The sequence below is a fragment of the Rhea americana genome, unplaced genomic scaffold, assembly GCF_003343005.1.
Source record: "Rhea americana isolate MKP2758 unplaced genomic scaffold, rheAme1 scaffold_323, whole genome shotgun sequence".
Classification (NCBI taxonomy): domain Eukaryota; kingdom Metazoa; phylum Chordata; class Aves; order Rheiformes; family Rheidae; genus Rhea; species Rhea americana.
Window position 1 is genome coordinate 296,337 of NW_028186450.1, and position 23,265 is coordinate 319,601.

Consider the following 23,265-nt stretch of genomic DNA (forward strand, 5'->3'; position numbering starts at 1 on the left):
ATTGGTGTACCTGTTGTGTGGAGAGCACTTCTAGAAATCCTGAATTGGTTAGGGGACTGAAAAGAGCATGGCTGCTTGTACAAGCAAGCTTGCAAAAAAATGCTACTTTCTAACCAGCAGTTGCTTAAGAAAATCTCAGAAAACCCCCCAGAAACACTGGCTTGATTTAGCATGATTACCCTGGAAACAAGAGTTTTAGCACAGCTCATAAACTCGAAGATGAAGCACAAGATCTGCATGAAAAGTCAGAAATGGTACAAAGTGTTATACAGGATGCCACTCTTGGCTTTCAGATCTCAAGAAACCATAAAAGGGGCAGGCATGGATCTATCTCATTGCTAGGATGTTCTGTTGAGTGGAGATAGAACTACCTGTGAACTTCATCTCTATCAGTCCAATGATCTCTAGGGAYAGGTGGTCTGGGCATCACTTGGCTCTCTTGTTACAGCTTCTACTGTCTATACAGTGATAGCTCCTCTGCCTCACAGGATATACACCTAATGGTATAACTGGAGCCCCACAGTACAGTGACTGCTATACACTAGACCTGAATGGTGTTTCTTGCCTTGTGGCTGAATGTACCAGCCAAAGCATGAGGGGAGGTAGATTTTGAAATAAAAGCATGGAGTGACTTAGTACTCTGAAACATTTTAGCCTTTGTTTTTTATATGAACTACATGTTAAACTTGCTCATATTTGTAGGTTAAAAACAAAACAAAACAAAACAAAACACTAAAGCAACCAAAAGCTTGTCACACAATTTTAACCATTACAAAGCAGCCTATAGACTTACCTCGTATAAATTATACACCTTCAAATTTATTAATGAAGCCATGCTGCACCATATAGTGTATTTTTCAGTAATTCAACAATGAAATRTTTTATGGGATTGTCTACTTTGTCAGTAAACTGACATGGAACAGACCTCTTCTGTTTTTGCATTCATTTCTGTAAGCTAATAAACTTGTCCTATTAGGTACAGAATTGTGGTGTAGAATGAAAGAAAGGAAAATTTAGGCTGGTGAAAAGAAAAATCTCTATTCCTGACACTCCATGTGACAAGAGGTTATTTCTAATGTGTGAATGACCCGATAACATGGAATTTCACACTTTTATCCACACAATAGAAGGAATTAGTCTTAGAAATATARCCATTTAAAAAAGTGGGGGACAACTGAACAAATTGACAGCTTGGTCTTTGCTGTGAAGAATGAGTCCATGCATGAGAGGAAAAATGCCACTTCTCTCTCTGTCTGTTCTCCTTGTTCTTTCCAGGCTTATGGAAATAAATTCAGCTACCTTCTCTGTCACCAAAACAGGAGTTTTGAGTCTGAGATGAGCAGAGTAGGTACTCTGTTCCTCTCCTCAGCTTCCAGAAAGACTAAGCTAACTGGGATGGGAAGCAATATACTGACAGTAATTGCCGTCCTGCTCTCTCCTTTCCACTTCCTGTGAGCAAGAAAGACAGCAGATTTGTGATCCAGAGGGTGGCTTTATTGTACTGCTAACACTGTTTGGAGCCTATTGCTCCAAAGCTGAGGTAGTTCATTGGGGTACTGATGCAGCTAAAGTCCTGCTGATGCTTGAACTGTTAGTGCAAAGGAGATGCAGCTCCAATCTAATGCTCATCAGATACTAGTCCAATCAGTTTGTAATGTCAATGAAATAACTGGGGATTTAGTGAAGTGATTTTTTATGAAGTGATGAAGTGACTAGTTTACTTGAGAGGAGCTAGTATATAGTCAGTTGACTTAAGCCAACTTTATTTTGAGCACTAGTTGCTTCAGAAAGTGCTTCTGCAGTCAGGCAATTCATGTGCGACTCCTTCAAGTACAGTTCCCAGAGCCAGAGGGTAAAAAAACAAAACCAAATATCCCCTCAAACCTATTTATGTTTGTAAGTAGATTCCAAAAATTAAACTGGATGCAGTTTGTATGTTTAGGCTTAACAAGTTCGAATTTGTAATAATTTAAAAGAGGCTGAGAGAGGCTGAGAGAACAATTTTGTTTTCAGCAATGAACACGACTGTTCCATGAGTAAAAATGCCCTGACAGGAAAGGGAGGATAGGACACAATAAGCATGGACAAACTGTGTTGAAGGATGCCCAAGCTTAGCAAGATGTTTTGCTTTTACAGCTGGCTCATGAAATATAACACCTGTATAATGTTTTACAGTGGCAAGTTCCTCAACAAACAACTTTTCCTGGAGCAATATTTTCATTTGCTTTCTTTTTATTTTCTCCCTCTCCACTTCCGCTTCAGATAATGGCTCTGGATCAGGAGAAGGAGGTGAGTACCAAACCTCAGTTACATTTACTCTTYGTCTTTCTTTTTTAGTATACATCTATCTATGTCTGTTTTATCTACAGAGCTGCTGTACCACCATGAATTATGAAAAATTATGACAACTTAAAAATCAGTTTGAATGTTATAGTGTGATATGAGCATCTCAGAATAGTCTTTGCACAGGAATAGTTTGCAGTATGCATTTGACTAATGTTGTTCTTTCAAATTTGACGGGTACGAGTTCTCATTTTTTTCTTGCATGCCAAAAAGGTGTTGCCAGTGTAATATTCAGATACCTACCAAACCACTATATTTCACTTGCAGTAACACCTATGAATGTCTAATCACAATAAATATTCTACTTCTTTTTCTTGCATTTATTTCCTTAGCATCTGCAATGTCTAGTTACAACATTATCCTTTGTCAAACATGTAATGTAAAAAAGGTTAAAGATTACAGTCTAATATTTGTTTTTAACAAGTACTTCAAGTATTTCTGTTCAAAGGTGTATATTCACAAAGGGAACATAGCACAACTGGTACTAATAGAAGCTTCTCTGTCTTTGACCACACCTTAACTTTATTCCAAAATTTAAAACAAAAAGTAATTTCAAGTCTATCTTTGATACTGCTAGCAAGAATACACATAGAATGAAAACGGTGAGATATACATATACAAGCAAGGCAATTCATTTTGCTTTTAGGCTTTGCTTGTACTAAGAAAGTGTTGCGGTTTATACTGATGAGATTGAGTTTATTTGTCATGTTTATTTGCTGAGTTTGACATCTTGTTTTAAATACACATAATCTGAACAAATTGTTCCCTCAAACTTCTAAGGCATCCACCGTTTTCATATCCATTCCACAAGGCCTTGTATGAACTCAARGAGCCTGCGTGTCTTTGTATGCCTGTCCCAATATCCCTTCCATTCTGTGCTTTGTTTAATTCTTTGTTACCTAGTGGAAAAAAATATGGGCAATAAAGGGGAGGCAGGAAACAATCTCTGGTGTGGTATACAGTAAGCCTTGTTTGTTAAGGCTATAAAAAAAGTTGCTYCACCAGCTTGTATGAGGCCTTAATATTTGCTGACACAGGGTTGTCTTTGCCTATCTAGCACATATTGAAATAGTATGTGTATAGCTACATGAAAATATGCTTTTGTGCAACATGATCACTGATATCACTGCATGCTTAAACACTTTTAACTTTCCAGAAATTAGGAACGAGCTCCCACTTTTTCCATGTATCAAACAAAGGGGAGGCATTCTGCTCCTCTTTAATAATTGATTACCAGTAAATTCCTAAGCTACTACTAGTATGTGTTCATTCTTGCCTTTGTTTCCTTTTATTCACGTTCATTTTTCAGACCAAATTGTTTGAAAGAACATTTTTATGTTAAACTACTGTCTCATTTTACCTTTGCTGGTGACTTTTCTTCCAATGCTTTTCTTTCAGAGATTGCATTACATTCTTTCCCTAGCTCCTTTTTACCCTTCCTACCTCCTCACTCAGCTTGTTATTCCACTACAGCTGCCCCTTTTCTGCTCTAAGAGTTGATTGCTTCAGTGCTATCATACATTTCTTATAAGAGACAGACAGATGACAGTAGTTTAACCTGTCTCTGACTTTTATTTTTGCTACAGTTTTATAAATATTTGAATGCTGTTTGGAATTTTCTCCAGTTTCCCAATTAGGTACAAAAACTTGTTCAAGTCCCTTGTAAATTTAACTGTGCTAGTATAGAAGAGGTTGGCAGTTGATTGACAGGTATGGGGATTGTTTGGATATTTTTATGAACAGTTTGAAGGAAAAGTATGACAAAATATACTGTATTTTTTCTGTTAGGCTGCTCACTGAAGAGGTGAAAGATTCAAGTTCAAGTATACTTGTTGCTTGAGTTGGGGCGTGGTGCTGAATCCAGTCAACAGTCTTCAGAAAAAGGAGTTCTGAAATGGGTCTCCCTTGATCTCTACTGCTGTAGCTGTTCTTACTTAAAATATTCATTGAGTCCAAGACCAGAGGGAGTAGGAAAAACACTTCACTGTAGGTTGGAAGGATGTATGCTATAGAAAGGCTTTGTTAGCTGGGATTCAGTGCTTCAGTGAACTTTAATTATTTATACAGAATAGAATGGAGGCATTTAAAGAAATGTGGTGATCTGACTGCACAATGTTATAGCAATGGCTGGTATTTTCCGGGGGGGTGGGATATGTAGGTTCAGTTCACTTCAGGCAGAGAGGAAAGTAATGAATCTGGGTCCCTTGACCCCAGATGAGTAACTTAACTGCTGAGGTACTGAGTGAAAATGGGATGCTTTGACCACTATCACACCCTCCTCTGGCATTTTTGTGATGTTAGCGCTTCATTTGTTTGGCTTTCTTCCAAGTGTCTTTGGGCCAACTGAAGTGTTCCTATTTTTGTCCAGTATGAAACAATTTGATTTTAATTCCTGATTTTAGATAAAGAAATTGTTCTAAACAATAAGAAACTGAAATTCCTGCTTGTTACCTTTCCCCATCCTTTCTTCTTCTTTTTTTTTCCCCCTCGTATCTCTAGACCTATTTGTGACACAATGAATGGGTACTTTTCCAGTCCACTTTTGTCACTTAATTGAGTGTTGCATAGTACTTTGCCAAAAGGTATGTAGTATGTTGAGTCATGGAATCCATTGTTGCTGAGATCATTGAGATTTTTTCCTGGACAAAAACTCGGGACTATTCTCGTGATATATTTGTCTGGAGTTAATATTATTCGATTATTCAAGTGTAAAAACTTTACAAGAAGGCATTAACAAGATCAGAGGCCTATTATAGGCTAAGAAAATAAGCTTTTAAAATGATGTAGAACCTATTAAGGACACAAGTACATCACTTGGGATCCCAATAAAGGGAAAGGAGAAGGAGCACAGAGAGTGGGTCACTTGCACAGCAGGTGCACTCAACAGTGCGCACCACTGTCAAGCATTCCTGAATAGTCCAGCAAGGGGGCTGATGAGAGCACAGCACAGCACAGCTCCTTCCAGGCCCAGCCTTCTTAGCTTGTTGCCCAAGGAAACCAGGGCACGCAGAGAAAATAATCATCCAGGCCTTCATACTGTTGGCTAAGGATGCAGAAATAGGAGCCAAGTTTGTATGAAGAGCTCATGTGCCCTACAGGTTAAGTACAGAAAATACGAAATCAAACTGGAAAAACACAAGTGGAAGTGAGAAAGAACCAGCAAGTGAGCGAACATGCTTACTTAGAAATTTCCATGTTTCTTGTTAGGTTTTATGCTTCCAGGTGTTAATCACAGAATTAGTGTTTGCTCGTATATGCATAATTGCTGTGACCGTGTATATACCAGTGATGCTTGCACACGTGAAAGGGATGAGTGCAGCTGCTTGTACATGTTTGACAAGCATTGCTACTGCTGTGCAGGAGATGCACTGTTTGCTGGTAGTTTTTTTAATCTGAAGATTCTGCTCTTCAGTTGCTACAGATCTGCCCGTGACAGTTCCTACAGCTTAAATTGGCTTGTTTGCTTTACATGCAGCTTAGATTTGTGCTATTGGTTCACATTGTTCTGTTTCTTTTTCCAGATGTAGAGCAAGCTCATTAATTATTCTGAAGGTTGACTTGATGCAGAATTTTGCTTCTGCTCCAGAACTATATGATGTTATGTGCATTTACTTTTATGACCAGAAAGAATAGACTTAGAGCTGACTAAAAAGAAAAATAAGATCTTGCTTCTCAAGGATTATTTCAGACACTGTCTTGCCTTAGAAATTGTCGTTTACTGCAAAAACGCTAATGACAATGGAGCTACTGATCCAGATTATCCACTGAATCACGTTTATTGTTACAAAAATGTTATATTTTTGGCAAAGAAGTAAGAGTGGGAGCATTTTTTTTCTGTATGCCTGAATGAAATGACAGGAATATGATTTTTAAGAGTGATGCAATTTCCATTTTCTGTGCTCTGACAGCATAGTATTTGTAAAAGTTGCAATAAAATCATTCATTTTGCTCATTCCAGAATCTGAACCTTCAATTGTCACAATAAAATTTGCACTTATAAAACTAAGCTTTTGATCACTTGTGGCAGTGTGTATCCTGAGGCTACTTCTAATAAGATTATGGATTGTTAATTCAGAAATTAGAACAATTTCAAAGGCCTCATTACTTAACTATTATATTTCACCTCTACAAAAAGCAATGTTAAAAAGTGGGACTCAGCCCTAAAAAGTTGCTTAACTGAAACCACAACTGATAAATGTGGGTTCCTTTAGGTTTGCATTTAAGATATGGTCTTCTTTGTATAATCTTATATGAATCATTCTGCAATTTCCCTGGTCTGAAGAATGCGACATAAAAGTCATTCCTGTTCCGCTTTGTTTAAACTGTGATTCGCTAATGTTTGAGGTAGAACTGTTAAAAGAGAAGTCACAATCTCAAATTCACATGTACATAAAGGAAGTGGTTTGCTAACTTGCATGTCACATTTTCTTTGTTCTAACATGCATTTTCCCTTTAAAATTCCCATTTCTGAGGGAAGCTGCCATGTTACCCCATWAAAAAAATGTATGTGAACCCAGTGAAGTAGCTTTAGGAAGATTAGCTTCAGTATGTTTGTGTGAATGTGACTAAGGATGTGCTTTAACCATTTTTTATTYGAGATACTTTCTATGTAAAAAAAAGGTTTTTCTCAAGTGTACAATTTTTATATTAGCAGAGAAAGTCCAAAAAGAAGCAGTCATCTTACTGATCTTCTTGCTCTTTTGGTACGCAAAAACCTGGCACCCAACTCTCCCAGCTACATAGGAGCCTTATCATTTGGCTGAAGTCGCCTTGATGTTTAGAAAACCTCGGTTTTGATTTAATTACATTGTCCTTGTTAATATTTTTAAAAAGATCCCAACATTACGTTACCCTACTAATTGTGAGGTAACTGAAAGAGAAATTGGGGCCATTATTTCAAATTCTGCTTGGATTTATGATTGTGTTACACTTCCAGAAGAAATTTTGGCCCACTGCATATTGAGCATTGATTGTTGAAGAGAAGTTTTTGGAAATGCAACTGTTTCACCTTTGTCAAAGGTATAGATGACAAAGATAATTCGCTTTCATCTGTAGGGCTTATCTGTAGGGTTTCTGTTGGTAGTACCTACCATCTGGCATACAAACACAGTGCAATAACTTTTAAAGAAGATCTGGTAACTCAGAAAGAATAAGGTTTTCATCTTTGTTAGATGTGTACTTCTGAGCAGTCTGTTCTGTTTCTCTCTATGCAATGACTTTTTCTTCTTACTCCAGTAAGTCCTTATTTTCTTTATTTGATACTGCCAGCAAATGTCAGCTGCAATGTTGACTTTGTGATACGGTTAGGCTTTTGCGAGGGTGTGTTGAAAATCGTCATCACATGTTCCRTATGCCATCAAACAGTTAATAAATAGTAACAAATTTCCAACCAAATTGACCCAGAAGAGAAAGATTTTGTAGTCTGGTAGTAGACTTGCAAAGGGTAAGATTTCTAATATCCTACTCATTCATGAAATGATTTTTTTAATTTCTTTGATTATACTGTTTCTGCTTGCCTAAGCAAAATGCACTTATGATATTAAAAAAGATGTACTGGTAAGCTTTAAATAGGAAATAACATGCCTGTAATACATATATCTAAGTTAATTATTATTAAAACAAATTTTTTTGAATTCCTAATCCCTTTGAAATTTAACAGCTAACATATCTTGTGATGAAGGGATGAAAGTCTAGCAGAATGCATTTAGTAATTAATACGTTGATATATAGTATGTGCTTTTTAGTAGGCTGCCATCTGTTACTTCCCCCCACTGGGGACAACACTTATCCATAATTGTCACACAGGCAGGGTGATATAAATACACAGTTTAGAACCTTGTATAATTTTTAAATTTTAATTTGTGATAATGCTACTGGTTTATTTTAATGTATTTTAAAATGACTGTAGAAGCTGGATGGTGATTAACATCCTGGATAGGAGATAAAATCATGTCTTTTAGCATGTTTATATAATCCTGAGTGATTTAGAAAGATTTAAGTGGTGATTTCATCATATTTTTTGTCACTAAGTATCTTTTGAACTTCAGATAGCCCTATTTTTCTTTTAAGATCCTACTCTTTGTAAATGAACACCAAACTGAATCTTACAAGAAGTACTACATTTTTAGCTGAGGTTCAGGGAAAGAGAAGCAAAGGGCCTGAATGTTCAGGTCTTCTGTTGATGAAAACTTGCTCTAAGCAATATTTTCAGGAGTGCTAGTGTTTGCTCAGAGGATGCTGGAGTCAGAGGCACAGGAAGACAGATTCTTCTTGCCTCTTATGTAAGGTGGTAGGTAATGAGGCCTGTCCTCCTTATATGGCCAATAACAGGGCTTGCATAAACACATCTGCCACATTCTTGAAATTGTGGTGCAACTCCATTGGTGTGTGGTGACTTTTCTGTCCTTTCCATTTTCCACTATCATCTAGTCATATGTAATTTTCTTAATGGCTATCATGAAGCTATTTAGTCTTCCTTTGGATAAAGAGGTGTTAGCTGTATTTGAAGTAGAACAATGAARTAAGTGAGAATAAATGTTCTCCAGCCGCAGTCTTGTAGGTGACAGGTGCCACACAGGCAAGTGTGAGACTCTGGATGGTGCAGCCCATAGAAGAGGGGTTTGTTCTAGGGTGTTCCCCAAGCTTTAACAAACCCCAGGTGCACCATAGCCAGAGTCACTACATTGTGGAGTTGCTGTAGCCTGGGGGCACACCCTCAAAGGGTCCTATGATTGACAAGTCCAGACAAAGGAGAAGTGACACTGCAGACCCGCACCATAGACATCTCAGAGCTGTGGAGCCATTCCCCATAGAATGACCTGCTAATGGACACGTTGTTAACCTCTGAGCAGTGCTGTGGTCTGAGTACAAGATCCCCTGCTAATTTGCACTCTGTTATTGACCATAGCCATATAGCTTTTATATAGCTGTTGGCTGGCATTGTTCTAACTGGGTATAAAAAGGGAGTAAGCCACATACATTTGTGCACTCAGACCCACAGTCAGCTGGCCTAGAGACCCAAGGACCACTCATCAGCAGGAATGCCCATGATGTCACCAGCATGTTGAGGAGAAACCAGGGAAATTTTGACTGGAGAGGAGGCCTGTAATGGATTAGAACAGTTGCTGTACTGTGCACCATTTGCTTGAGAATCTGGGAAAAACTATACCAAAGGGGTGGCCCCATAAAGGACAAGAGCAGTTGCTGTACTGTGCACCCATTGTTATAGAAACCAGGGCAAACTATACTGGCAGGGTGGTGCTCAAGGAAAGGACAAGGGCAGTTGTACCATACTGTACATACTGAACTGTAGAGCTCTGATATGTACACATATATATATATATAGGTATATATTCAGTTCTATTTCTAGTTTTACTATACTGTTAGCTTTATTGTAACCTCTTGGCTCTAATAAATTCTCACACTTGACAAATGATGATCTCTTGAGTTCAGTACAACTAACCTTGGAATCTGAAAGAATCCTAGATGCACCTCTAGTGGCCGCATCACAGCACTGTAAAAGTTAATCCAGCTGTTCCAGTATGCTAACTTTCTGTGCCATGATCAATGGTGTCATGCAGAGAAGCAAAATACAAGTTATAGTTGCCACAATGGTAGTCATGTAGTACATGTCCTCAACTCTTTTGCTTAAAATAGCACGCACACTCATTAAAATAACCACTGTGTAACACATACTGTATCATTGCCTGACCTGTGTTCCAATTGGGATACCAAAGTTTGAACTCCCCATTTCCAGGCACCCCAGTCCTAAACACAGCTGGCATCCTTGTATTCAACCTGTAATGCAGATTCTTGCCAAATCAAACTCAAAAGGCTGGTATTCTTACTAGAGCTTGCTTAACAGCTGTTGCATATCTGCACAGGGAAAGCTTCTTTCAGCAAGGCATAAGATCTTTGGACTACCAAGCTAGGTTTTGCTCCTAAGCCGGCTTGGTGGTTTGATAGATAACAGGGCTGTCTATGGTGGTAAATGTTGCTTTTGCATAAGATCCAGCAACATGGTCTAGATTTATCAAGAGACTGCTCGTCAAAAATTTTTGATAGATAAAAGTAGTTTTTGCACTTGCTTTAAATATATCCTTACAAACAGAAGAGCAAATTTGCAGTGTTATTTTAAATTACAGAAATGAACTCCCATCTTAACTAGCATGTTTAGGGCAACTAATGTTGCCCTAAAAATTAATGGAAGAGAGGATAAGTCAATAAATTGTTCAGTTAACTTAAGACTCTAATTAGTGATACTGTGGTATTTTGAGAGGAATTTTCAATGCTAAGAGAATCAGCCTGACCATGTGTTTTTCTTCTGCACTTTAGTGTGCAAAAGAGGATTTCCTGTTGCCCTTCCTATTTTTCCCAGATCTTTTTGAGMTTAGAGAGAAAGCCCATCAATAAGAATCACTGTACTCCCTAAAGAGATAGGAACTGGTTATCAGAGGGGCTTTCCTGGACAAGGGAGAATCTTTACTTCTTACAACTCCCTTTGTTTCACTGCAACAAGGGAGAATCTTTACTCCTTGCAAGCTCTCTTTGTTTCGCTGCAACAATGACATACATATTTACATAAATATATACATATATATACACATATATATGTATACATACATATGTAGTGGAGCTCCCTTTCCAGGCCATGGCATGGGGCAGACGAAACGTCACCTTAACACTGGCTGACATTTTTGCTTCAGATTTGATTGAAAACCCTCAGCAGAACCATAGACGTATTACAGTTGTAGGAACACACAAGTGAGTTTCCAAGGAAAGCAATGTATTCCTGTCCAGATACTCTAGACCAACTGTCCATTTGCAGGTTCTTACCTTACATGTCTTAAGATATAGCTAGCCATCTTCTGTAGAAGAATAAACAGGAGAAGTGTGGGGGAACAGCACAGTTCAGAGAGACAACTGGGAGTTGCAGATCCCATCCTTATGCCTCATTTTTCTTGGACAGAGTGTTAATGAAACACTGCCCTGAAACAGGAAAGGAAGCTGGAAAGAGAGGGAAAATAAGCTTTCACTCAACATGAAATTATGATCTCAAGAATAGAATTAATCAAAATACTATAGGAAGTGAGCAAAATAAATTCTGCAGTCATCTATACATCAACATTAGGAGCCTGCGTAATAAACAGGAAGAACTTGAATTACTCACCTAGGAATATAATTTGATCTAACTTGTGTTACTGAAGCCTACTGGGAAGAATTGATTGATAGGAATATTAGAATTAATGGTTATAAACTATTTAGGAATGATCAAATGGAAAAAAAGATGGAGGAAGGGGCAGTTTGTCAAAAGAAGCATTATTCAGAGACATTTGCAAAAGAGAAACTAATGGTCTCCAATGTTAGTGAGTAAACTTATTCTAACAGCATGAAAATGAGGTACTGAGAAAGTCTGCTACCAATTCAGGCTGAAAAACAATATTTATCTACTGTATATGGGTGGGAAAAGGTGCATTTTCTTGGAGGATTTCAATCTATGTTATACACTATGTCATGCTACTAGTGCTAAAATGTCATGCAACTAGTAATGAAAGAAATATCTAAAAATTATAGATCACTATTATCTAACTTGGAAATGTTGCACTAATACACATTCATCTGTATTACACTTCATCCTGATAGATGTATGCTGGTAGTACCTGAGGTGCCAGTGATTTTAACTTGATCATATTTATTATATATAAATACAATAAAATACAAATAAATAATTATATATAAAGAGGGCCTGGAAAGTCATAATAAAGAAAAAAGGCCCCACTTTCTTAAAAAAAAAATCTAATTTTAAAAGATAGAGAAAGCAGTTCTGTATCTTTTGATTAGAAAAAATTGAACATTGATTATTTGCATCTGAAAGCTTTAAAAATGAGTGGCAAAGAATTCTTTGGACTCCTAATGTTGATTTTGTTTTTTTTCCTCAATATAAGTCTTGGAACAATGAGAAGTGATGCACACACATTTTGAAAAAAAGATAAATGTGGTGACCTGAAGAGCTATAGCCTTTCAACATCAGTATCTGTCAGAAGCAAAACAGTGGAAGAGAAGATGAAGGAATCAATTGAATACAGAACTAAAGGAGGGGAAATTTTTTAATATCCTTCATCATGGGTTCATGGAAAATCTGTATTGAGGTGGTCTTTTTTAACTTATTTTTTCAACAAAGAAGTTTGTACAACAGAACATTTTATTTAAGTGTACTACCACAAAAACATTACTTTTCTCAGTCAAAGTCAAAGTCTCATATACATCTAAATAATTAGAGGACACAAAATCTGCATGGTGCACCTATAATGTGTGGAAAAAATTACCAAACAATGAGTGGGTCATGAAATGTAAAGGAACCATTAGAAAATGATTGTGTTTCTCAGAACTATTCTTGGCCTCCAGCCCCCTTTCACTGGTGACCTTGGAGAAAATCAGTAGTGATCAAGTTTGCACATTGGAAGCCAGAGGACAGATCACTGAGCTCGTGATATACATAAACAATCAGGATTTTAATGTCCAGTGTGTAAGAGGTGGATAATGTCTATAGTTATATGTAGAAAGCCCAAAATATAGATCATTCTTACTGTATGTCAGCCTCTCTCCTACAGATTGATGGTTCTGAAAAGACCTTGTTGGGAAATAAGGTGAATAATAAAGTGCATGTGAGCTTTCAGTGCAGAAGAATGATCAAAAATAATAAGATTATTGAATGTTTAAACTGAAGAATATCATGGACTATTTTTGGCGTTGTTGAGCGGCTGTTTATGGAATAGTGCATTCAGTTCTTGCATCCATAACTGCAGGAGGGTCTTAATATTTTAGGGAAGGGATTAAAAGGTTGTGAGAACAGTTAGAGATATGGAAATGCCATGGGGAAAAGACAAACAGTGCCATTCCTTTACCTTTATCAAACTTTAAGGGGTCTCTTTCTTGCATGTAGATATTGGCGTGGAGAAGTGAAATCTGATTTTAAAGGACACTCTAGTATGGCAAGCACAGGTGTAAGTGTGTGGTATCTCAAACAAAGAAAAAGAAATCGAATGAGAAAGAAGACACATATCTTTAAAGATAAGTGAAAGTGACCACTACTGCACCTTAATAAAGAGAGTGAAGGGATTTCTGCATTGGAAATTTTGTAGTGAAGTTTGGATATATGTTAATCTTTAAAAAAATGCATACTATGTTTCAAATAGAAGTTAATTTGATAAAGGATCACCTACATTAGTCTCTGTGTAAACTCAGCCACATGTAGGAGGGAGAGATTCCCTTCAACCAAGATATGAGAAAATTAGGAAGAACTGTTGTGGATTCCTTTCTTCTATTTACATTTAAGAACCCTAACTCTTTTTGCTTGGTGGTGTTTGACCTCCTGTTGCTATAGCACACAGAACTGCTTTATTTTACTTAGTGTTGTGTGCATGTGACAGCCTTGAGTAGAAAGCTTTACACTAAAATGATGCTGTAATATTTGTGTAATAACTGTAATAGGTTAAACTGTTCCTGACTCCTATTGGAAATTTCTGTGGGTCTCTTCCTTCTTTTCAAATGTCTTTATCACCATTATTGCTTTGTTTAAATCAAAAATATGGGAGATTAATTCTAGTTAAACTAAACTAAATCGTTTAATCTGATTTATCCTCTCTAAAAATATAAAGTTGCTATTAAGCCTTATTTGTAGTGTAAATCATCGCTACACATAATTTTTTACTCTAATGCTTCCTATGTAACATTTCAAAATGTTGGATTTTAAAGTGTGTTTTTTTCAGTTCAAGGAAATTTTACCCACCATTACCAATCCTACGAAAATTAAACATAAATTATGAAGTTTACTTAAAAGGAATATGAGCTTTAATGTTTGAAATTTATTTTTGTATATGTCTTTACTATTGAGATTTTAGTTCTCAGCGAGAAGAATCTTAGGTAAGGGATGAAGTGGTATACAGCAACTTTAAGCAATGCAATAAATTATTTTTAATGTCATAATTCACTCTATTTTACATTCTACTTATAACATGATATTTGTGGCTCTGAAAAATATTAACATCTTTGTTTATAGATATGTTACTGTTTATTGTGAATCTAGGGAAAAAAAGTAAAGAAAAAAACTTTTCTTGTTTTGCTTGATATTCTTCAGTAATATATAAGCCTAACTGGGGGAAACTAATGTTGTTATCAGAGTACTGCCATGTTCTTCTGTATATTTCCTAGCTGTTCAGTATTAATTTCTCAATTTTTGGTTGTTCTACATTAAACTTCACTGAATTCATATTTCTCTGCTACACAATGAACAGTTTTGGTCATCAAGTTTGAAGTCAACAATAAGAGCAATGCAGATGTTTTTAGGACCAGTGTATTTGAGATATTCATTTTATCTTTTAGAGGACATCATAGTATTTCTATTTAGTTTCTTGTTAAGATGACTCTCAAGGCCTTTTCATAGTCCTGTACAACTAATTAGTACAACGTAGAAAATATGCAACAGCGTGTATGAGAAAGGAGCACAGTCTAATCGAATCAACAGAAACAGAAAGGGAAAAAATGTAACAGGTAATCTTACATAAGTATATCTGTTACTAAAGGTTCTCAACTAAAATAGCATTCAAATCCCTTCTTCTTAACGATCAAGGATATTAAAAGGCACAGAGTTTATATGTTATCAGTGTCAATTAAATTTAAATGTTTGTCTAGGGTGGGGCAGAAAAAATAAACATCACTAAAATAACAATTTATCACTAAAATAACAAAAAAGGAACAGTTAATTGGTGATGCAATCTTGCTTTTTGGGGTGAATGCTTTTTCACTGCCCAATTTGAAAGAGGGAGTACAAGTGAATACAATAGCTTCAGTGTACGTATAGGGTAACTTCAAGTTGTCAATAGCAAGGCAAGTGGATTTAGGTAAGCAAAAACAGAACTCACCTAAAAGTCCTGCTTTCTATTAAAAATGCCTCATTCTGTTTAGAGTATGAAGGATCTGGAACAGAAGTTCAGAGGAAGCATTCAAAATGTGGAGTTTGCAAATACAGAGCTGAGTGTGATGAAGATGCAGAAAATGTTGGGTAAGTAGTAAGTTTCACTTAAAAATATTGGTGAACAATAAGGGAAACCAAGAAAAGTACATAGTCATCTGCATGACAATAATGTTTACTCTTACTAATTGAAGTTTCAATGCTGTCCAAAAATCATATATTCGATATGTGCCAGAAAGAGCAAACATTGTTCAGTTATGTAAGGTATAAGGAGAAAGCAACAAAAAGGAACATTGAAGAATCTCGGTCAAATATTTTTCACTGAAGAGCTTCTACTTTACTCTGGGAACAAAAGAGATCAAAATGCAAAATAAAAGAACTACAATACCGAGATTATCTCTTCCCTCCAAGTTCTCTTACTTCTGCACATCTAAACATTAAGTTGAACTGGGGACCTGAGTTGGTCACTTTTTCTGAACTGTGAAATGTGAAAGATATTTCACATTTAAAGAAATAAAATCTCAGAATTACAGAACGGTAGAGCTTGGAAGGGACCTCTGCAGATCATCTAGTCCAGCCTCTCTGCTCAAGCAGCGTAACCTAGAGCACGTTGAACAAGATTGCGTCCAGGTGGGTTTTGAGTATCTCCAGAGAAGGAGACTCCACAACCTCTCTGGGCAACCTGTTCCAGTGCTCTATCACTCTCCTAATAAAGAAGTTCTTTATATTCAGGCGGAACTTCCTGTGGTTCAGTTTGTGCCCATTGCYTCTTATCCTGTCATATGGGACAACTGAAAAAGAGTCTAGCCCCATCCCCTTGACACCCTCCCTTCATATACTTGTACACATTGATAAGATCCCCCCTCAGTCTTCTCTTCACCAGGCTGAAGAGGCCCAGCTCTGGCAGCTGTTCCTCATAGGGCAGATGCTCCAGCCCTCTGATCATCTTCATAGCCCTACACTGGACTCTCTCCAGAAGCTCCATGTCCCTCTTGTACTGGGCAGCCCAGAACTGGATGCAGTACTCCAGAAGAGGCCTCATCAGGGCTGAGTAGAGGGGCAGGATCTCCCTCAACCTACTGGCAACAGTCTTCCTAATGCACCCCAGGATACCATTGGCCTTCTTGGCCACCAGGGTACATTGCTGGCTCATAGTCAATTTGTTGTCCATCAGCATTGCCTGCAGAGCTGCTCTCCAGAAGGTCAGCCTCCATTTTGTACTGCTGTACCTAGGGATATTTCTCCCTAGGTGCAGGACTCTGCACTTGCCCTATTGAACCTCATGAGGTTCCTCTCCACCCAGCTCTCCAGCCTGTCCAGGTCTGTCTCTCTGAATGGCAGCACAGCCCTCAGGTGTGTCAGCCACTCCTCCCAGCTTGGTATCATCAGCAAACTTGCTGAGGAGGCACTCTGTCCCTTCATTCAGGTCATTGATGAAAACGTTGAACAGGATTGGACCCAGTACTGAGCCCTGGGGGACTCCACTATCCACAGGCCTCYAACTAGACTCCGTGCCACTGATGACAACCTTTGAGCTCCGCCTTTCAGCCAGTTCTCAATCCACCTCACTGTCCGCTTGTCTAACCCACACTTCCTGAGCTTATCTAGGAGAATGTTATGGGAGAGAGTGTCAAAAGCCTCGCTGAAGTCAAGGTACACAATGTCCACTGCTCTCCCCTCATCTACCCAGCCAGTCATTCCATCACAGAAGGCTATCAGATTGGTTAAGCAGGATTCCCCCTTGGTGACTTGGTGAATGCATGCTGACTCCTCCTGATCACCTTCTTGTCCTCCACATGCCTGGAGATGACATCCAAGATGAGCTGTTCCATCACCTTTCCAGGGATGGAGGTGAGGCTAACTGGCCTATAGTTGCCTGGGTCCTCCTTCTTGCCCCTTTTTGAAGACTGGAGTGACCTTGACTTTCTTCCAGTCTTCAGGCACCTCTCCAGTTCTCCAGGACCTTTCAAAGATGATGGAGAGTGGCTTGGCAACATCTGCCAGCTCCCTCAGTACCCATGGGTGCATCTCATCCAGGCCCATGGATTTGTGAATGTCAGGCTTGCCCAGAAGATCTCCAGTCCTATCCTCCTCAACCAAAGGAAAGTCTTCCCTTCTCCAGACTTTCTCCCTTGTCTCCAGGCTCTGGGATTCCTGGGGGCTGCCGTTAGTAGTGAAGACTGAAGCAAAGAAGGCATTCAGTAACTCTGCCTTCTCTGTATCCTTGTTCACCAGGGAACAAATGACAACATGAGAATTTTATTCTGTGTCCAATTTCAAGCAACTGTGCAGAAAAAAAGCCCACACTTTGTGATGCCTCATACAAATTCTTTTGCCTGTAAAACACAGTCCACATTAAGATTTCTTGTCTTTGAACCCAAACTTTTAGCTCACTAACATTTTCTGCAGTGTCATATCCCATACTTGGAGTCCTGCCTTGGCTTCTGTTGTCTGCAACATGCATGCAGTTCCATGAGCTGTTGTTACTAGTCTTGGGCTTTGATTTCAGTATGACTTTATCACAAATTTGGAGGCTTCCCCTGAGAAGGTTGGATTTTCTGCCATCTTTGCACTATCAAACTCTTGTCTAGCCTCTGTAGTGCTCTGACTTCAGGGTGTTGCTTATTTTCAACATTTAAAAATGAGATCACCTGGGGGTCTTCCAACACTTTCTTGAGCTCTTCTTTGGTTTCAGTTTGTGGMTGTGAGTCTGTCCTCTTTAATGAAGTCAAATGCCAGTTTTAATTTTTTGAAGTACAGCATCACAGCAATGGTTCACTTTCCTAAAATTCTACCTTCCTTCACAAACACTAAACGTTTTAAAAAAATCTTTGTTTCATGTTTTCTAGTGAGAGTGAGACTATCCACATTTCATTGCTACTGTCTCATAATTAGCCTTTCCTGCCTAGGTAGCAAAAAATAAATTAGCTGCTTCAGCACTGGCTCCTGTCAGAGATAGGGCTGCCTTCAGAATTTCTTTTTATTGAGTCCTGTTCTTAGCACAACAAATGAATCATTGGGTAAACTTTCTTCACTCAACTTGCAAAAATTCCAGAAAGTCTTAGTTCTGAGGAAACAACTGATTGCCTCACACTGGATACTTTCCTTTTATTCCCCATACCACATAGTGTCCAGGGATTGTTCAGCACTTTCATGAAAACTGGCTTTATTTATTTCCTGAATAGTTTTAGTTCCTGAAGCTGAGTCCCCAGGATAGGAGTTCATGTGGATGTGAGTTTGGGCTACTACACTCATACAAGGCGTAGTAGCAAAGGGGAGAAGTATAACAGAGGAGGCTGCTTGTATGCAAAAGGCAGCATCATGGAGGCAGAGAAGAGTTTAGGCTATGAAAGTCAGTATCAAAAGTTTTAAAAATTTCTCATTAGACTTCTACCTCCTCCTTTTCCTATTCACTCCCACCTCACCTGTGTTGCTCCAATGCTTACTAGAGACAAGGAGGCATGTAATGAGCAGACTCACAACTCCAGATCTCCACCTGATTCCCAGACCTGTTCTCCCTAAGCCAGAGCTCCTCTGAATACATATATGTTCCTGACTTTCTCCCTGCCACCCTACTGAATCCTCAGAGATCCTCTTACCCTCACATCATCTTGCTCACCAACAGCCATATTCTCAACTTACTTTTCAGTCCTCTGAAAGGCTTCAGGCTTTTATCTTAGAATAATGAAGCATAATGAAGCATAATAATCTCAATTTTCTTAAGTACATGAGTCAAGATCAACATCCTGCAGTATAGTTAAAGCGTTTTTTTTTTACAAACTCTGTCAAAATATTTACACTAGTAATAGAATTGAAAGGTGAAGGCCAATCTTACTATTTTACATCACTAAGCAAAGAAGTAGCTTAAATTATGAAAAATAACAGTCAGCAAGCAGATAAGTGCATATGTGTATGTGGGTGAATGTCCAAAATCAAACTTTTGTGCTCTCGGGTGGAATCTGTTACTTGCTAGCTGCATATAGTATGGGCTTGTTATAAATTTTGATAACACCCTGGGGGATGGGAGTGTTAGTGTCTCACCCATGACAGAAAATGGTGTCTAAAGTAGAGTACTGAAATTGTTTATTGAACCCTGAGATCACAGCCTCAGTGGAGTATGAGAGAGAGGCAGAGCTACAGGAGCAGCTCCAGTGAAGGGATACTAAGATGTTTAAGGAACTGGAACTAGTACAGCCTGGAGGCTGACCTGTGGGAAAGCAAGTCTGTGGAGAAGGACTTGGGAGTCTTGATTGACCAAGTTGACCATGAGTTTGCAATGTGCACTTGTGGCCAAGAAGACCAATGGTATTCTGAGGTGCATTAGGAAGAGCACTGCTAGCAGGTTGACGGAGGTGATCCTTACCATTTACTGTGCCCTGGTGAGGCCAAATCTGGAGTAATGTGTCCAGTTCTGGTCTCTCCAATACACAAGAGACATGGAGCTTCTTTACTATGGTAATGACTGAGCACTGTTGTGAAGTATCCTTCCTCAGAGATCAGCTTCCTCAAAAGCCGTCTGGACATAATCTTGGGCAGTGTGCTCGAGCTGACCTGCTTGAGTAGGGGAGTTGGACTAGATGATCTGCAGAGGTCCCTTCCAATCTCAACCATTGTGGATTTTGTGATCCTGTGATTCTGTGAGCATCTCTCATCGAAGTAAAGGCTGAGAGTACGGGGATTCTGCAGGCTGGAGAAGAAAAGGCTGAGGTGGATCTTATAAATGCATTTTGATATCTGAAGGCAGGGTGTAAAGAGGACAGGACTAGACTCTTTTCAGTGGTGCCAGTGACAGGATGAGAAACAACAGGCACAAACTGAAACACAGAAAGTTCTGTCTGAACATAAGGAAAAGCTTTTATACTGTGAGGTTGACTGATCATTGGAACAGGGTTACCCAGAGAAGTTGCGGGGTATCCATCCKTAGAGATATTCAAAACCTGATGGGACATTGTTCTGAGCAATGTGCCCTAGTGACTGTGCTTGAACAGGAGGAGTTTGGCTGGCGGATCTCTAAAGATCCCTTCCAACCTCAACCATCCTGTGAATCTGTGTTAAGGAGGGCCCTGCTGCAGGAGTGTGTTGGGTCAGTGTGCTGCGTTATAATACTGACCACCAACATGCTTGTGGGCATCAGGCACATGGCCTGCCAACCGATTGGAGTCTATCTTGCGAGTGAGGGCCTCACTGGAGATTAGTTTGCCTGTAACCCTTACACCTGTGAGCAGAAAAACGTAAGTCTACCAGTTGGGCAGGGTCTGTCAAACCAGCTGGAGATTTGGTATGCTTGTAATCGTCAGTAAATCTCAGTATTAAGGTCCACTACAGGTATCATTTAGCTATTTCACATGACATATTTCATATGACAAACACCAGCTCTGTTCTGCTTGAACAAGACAAAGCAACTGTAAACCATTGTAGCTGGTAAGTGTGCTTCAGTTGCTTCAAACCATCATATTCCTCAAGGAAATGTCACAAGATTTCATCTTGCTTTTTTTTTCTTTTCCTATATTTATATGCAAAATTTTAAGTAATAAAGAGAATTTTTTGTACATAAGCTAGATGGCTAGAGTTAAAGAAGCAATAACCTACGTGTCAACATAGTCAGAAATTTGCAGCTGTTTCAAAACAGGCATTTTGCAATCCTAAGAAAGTATTTGATGTTAGTTATTAAATCTGAACATGACAAAGAATGACAATGTAAAACAAAAATCCTCCAAGCAGTTTTAACTCTGATTGTAGTGACACCACAAGAAAGACAGAAATACTTTCAAAAGTCACTGAAATGACAAAAAAGCAACATTAATTATGATACTGTGGACCTTGAATTATGACAGACCAAATTAGGGTTGCTTGGGTATGGAAATTGTCTAGAAATAGGAATAAATGTGCTTGAATTTGACAAGCCTAGGCACACGCATGCAGCAATGATTGCTTTGTGCTAAGAACAGGTAAAGGTATTAGTAAACAAATAGCCAGGGGGCTGTTGAGAACTAGAGTGTTCTTAGCAGTTCGTGTTAATGTGTGTATAAAACCGACGTATTGTGGGCCTTTTGGATGCATATTTGTATATATTAGGTTTAATCCTAATAAGCCCCTTATTAGGTTTAAAATTATGTGGGAGCATGTAAACAGAGAGGTGCTTCCTTTCCTTGGTTTATGGTTCAGTAAGCAAATTATTCTAGGTTCATCATGTTGATATTTAGTGACCTAAGGAATACTTTGAGGTAGGTCCCTAAGATATGTAGACACTCTTCACTGGGCCAGTTTTTAACTTCAGCAGATGCACTTCAAAACCAGTTTGCTAAAGATGTTCTTTAGTGTAGCAATATTCTGAAGTCCATGGGCATGAAACACTGCTGGGAAAAGCAGTATTTTCAAGGCCACAAGTAATTTGTTAATTAGATAACAAAAGATGCTCAGTGAAAGAGAGGGGGAGAAAATGGCAGGAGAAATAAGAAAAAAGGTTCAGAGTAAAACTCCAAATATCTGCTTTTATTCGAGAAACTTAGAAGGCATTGAAGTCTTTCAGCACAAGGATCACAGGAAGATTTAGGTGCTCTGTTACATGAGCTGAGTATCATCTGACTTAATTTCACCTAGGAAAATTAGAAGTCAAATTGTTTTTTATTACCTAACTTCTCCTAGAACGCAGGCATCAGCCAAGCCTCTAATTACTAAGCAGATGAAATCAGAGGCAGTGACCCTTTCACGACTGTATGAAGCAAAGCGTACTGATTTCAGTGCACTCTGGCCATCTTCAGTATTTTTGCAGCACAGAATTTAGTTCTATTGTTACCAACTTGAGGCACACATATATCAACTTGTATCTTATTTACTTGTATCTGAAACATCTGGAAGGAACATAAAGATCCTGCAAGTTAGTAGTTTGGGTTTTTTCATCCCATATCTTACTATAATGATTCAAGATTAATCTAGTGGCAGTTCCTAACAGCCATATCATGTGCTCTATGTGTGGGCTTCCTGGCATGAAGAAGGAAGCAGCTTCTTGAGGTAAGAGATGTATGTGCTTACTCCACTTCTTGAGAAGATGCAGTGCAACCTTTCCTGGCTCTCATAGCATGCAGAAGGGGCAAGGTGGAGAGCTCTAACAGGTGCTCTCATTCCCTTTCTGCAGTTGGAACTCCTTGCTTCTCCCCATCAGAGGCAGAGAATGGCTGGTTTGCAGAGTACTTCGAAATGCACAGAGAAACTTTCCTCTAAAAAAAACAAGTTCAGTTAAAAATTAGAATATTGACTGAAATAAACAAGCTTCTGAACTGGAAAGTGCTCCTATGCCATTCACACATGTCAAATTTCAGGGCTTTTTGCTGGGGTAATGGAATTATCTAACCAAAGGGTGGTGTGTTGTAGTCTTCTCTAAATCTCTGGCTGAGCTATCTTTGGGTTGTTAGGAACCATCTATGGGATAGGTCTTCTTTTTGCCCTCCCCTTTCATTTTATGGTCCCTAGTTACAAACTATGTGAAAAACACTGTGTCTGAAATGACAGAAGTGTTAATTGGATGCAATATGAAATAATTCAGATTGCATAATCCTGTTTTCAGTATAACACAATAAACTCGCTGTTAACTTTCAAAGGCATGAATGAAAGTCTTGTTAAAATAACACAGTTGACTAAGCATATTGATTCTGTTCAGCCTCTAGAAATAAAAAAGACTTTGTAGTACTTAACAGAAATGAGTTCCTTTTTTTTTTTTTTTTAAACTCAGGGATCCTGACCCCCACAAAAAGTAGAATATATGATTTTGTTCACACTTGAGAATAGACAACACATTAAACTGTTTTATTAATGTTTAAACTGTTTTATTAATTATTTATTAATCTTCCTCGCGTTGTTAGCATTCTCAGGTGTTAATCAAAGAGATTCGTATCATAGTAAAACTAAAAGAAACATCAGTGAATTATTAGAAAGCACACTGAAGTATCTATTAT

At 38.4% G+C, this 23,265-nt stretch overlaps 1 protein-coding gene across 3 annotated transcripts in view; it reads left to right on the forward strand.

Annotated features, from left to right (window-relative positions):
• TMEFF1 (transmembrane protein with EGF like and two follistatin like domains 1) overlaps positions 1-23,265 on the forward strand; it is a 111,612-nt gene that overhangs the window by 76,384 nt on the left and 11,963 nt on the right. For 2 of the 3 annotated variants that reach the window (XM_085310688.1, XM_085310689.1), the window contains exons 4-5: positions 2,263-2,289; positions 15,307-15,403. In XM_085310688.1, the coding sequence (XP_085166814.1) occupies positions 2,263-2,289; positions 15,307-15,403 (124 nt within the window). The remainder of the gene's footprint in view (positions 1-2,262; positions 2,290-15,306; positions 15,404-23,265) is intronic. The other variant, XM_085310687.1, reaches the window with a different exon arrangement.